This window comes from Danio aesculapii, chromosome 17 (genome assembly GCF_903798145.1).
Source record: "Danio aesculapii chromosome 17, fDanAes4.1, whole genome shotgun sequence".
Classification (NCBI taxonomy): domain Eukaryota; kingdom Metazoa; phylum Chordata; class Actinopteri; order Cypriniformes; family Danionidae; genus Danio; species Danio aesculapii.
In genome coordinates this window covers 23,399,926-23,401,122 of record NC_079451.1, presented here as the reverse complement: position 1 = coordinate 23,401,122, position 1,197 = coordinate 23,399,926, and the positions used below count along the sequence as shown (strand labels likewise).

The 1,197-nt window shown below is 28.5% G+C and overlaps 1 protein-coding gene across 1 annotated transcript in view; it reads right to left on the bottom strand.

Moving 5' to 3' along the window:
- Nucleotides 1–784: 784 nt before the first annotated feature.
- Nucleotides 785–1,197, bottom strand: part of sptbn5 (spectrin, beta, non-erythrocytic 5) — a 48,161-nt gene continuing 47,748 nt past the window's right edge. Inside the window, 1 exon segment of the mRNA XM_056476586.1 lies at nucleotides 785–1,196. Within this exon segment, the coding sequence (XP_056332561.1) occupies nucleotides 1,063–1,196 (134 nt within the window). The 3' untranslated portion in view covers nucleotides 785–1,062.

Below are 1,197 nucleotides of genomic sequence, written 5' to 3'. Positions count from 1 at the left end.
TCAAAAATACAGTACAAATTGTAAAATTGTAAAATGTTATTGCACTATAAAATAACTGTTCAAAAGTAGTTTATCATTAATTTAATCATTTATTTCAGTGATTTTCAATATGAATTTTCAGCTTCACTACTCCAGTCTTCAGAGTCACATGATGCTCCGGAAATCACTCTAATATTAATAATTATTATTATTATCATTATCATTAATATTAATGGTAATAGTAATTAAAGCAATAATGACTGGAGTAATAATTTAATTTGAAACTATATAGAAGAAAGCCAGATATATAAAATTGATACATATTTAACAATTTAACACATTTATTATTACTATATACGTATATTAAGATGTATATTTTTACCGCTATTTTTAATTGAAATAATTATAAACACGAACAGAATGTAGTGGTCGTTTTTAGAGGTGAAAAAAGGAATAATCGTTTATCAAAGTCTGTAGCGCCATCTTGTGGTGGCTTCATTTAATCATTTGTGCAAAGCCCTAAAAGCTGGGAGGTGAATTGTGCGTAATTAATAATAATTTAGTCTGTTTTGATGTTGTTGATAAATTAGCCTCTTTGAATTTATTGTCCAAAATAAGTGTATTATAATATTTCATAGTTTGTAACACAGTAAGCCATTTTTAAAAATACATTTATAAACTTTCAGCAACTTTCGACGGCGCTTGCAGTTAATATGAATAATTTCCCAGGGAATAAATAAACCCGTTTTATGTTTTTGCTTTTGATGGACTGTAACAGTAAACATTCATAAAGTACAGTCAGAGGTAAGCACATGATTTTTATTCAAATACCAAAATATTTATCGTAATTTGCAAACACTTTAGCAAGACTTGTGAAATCCTCATTTACTGTATATCATCAAATTTTCTGCACAAATATACAATAATATTTACGAGTCCAAAATCACAAAAACATTATTTAAATAATTTGATTAAAACATTATTAATTTTAGAGAATGCATCACATAATAACCACATAAAACATTGGATTCAAATATAAATAGGAACCCAATATTGAGGGTAAAATCTGCTGTTACGTAAAAATTATTTTCTGAAAAACTTCATAAATCCGCTCCTGTTTTTGGCCTTGGCTCCATTCTCTGTCTGGTTTTGTGTTGGAGGAGGAGGAGGAGCGAATGTGGGAGGCTGTAGACCTTTTATATTCTGAGACCCACTCAC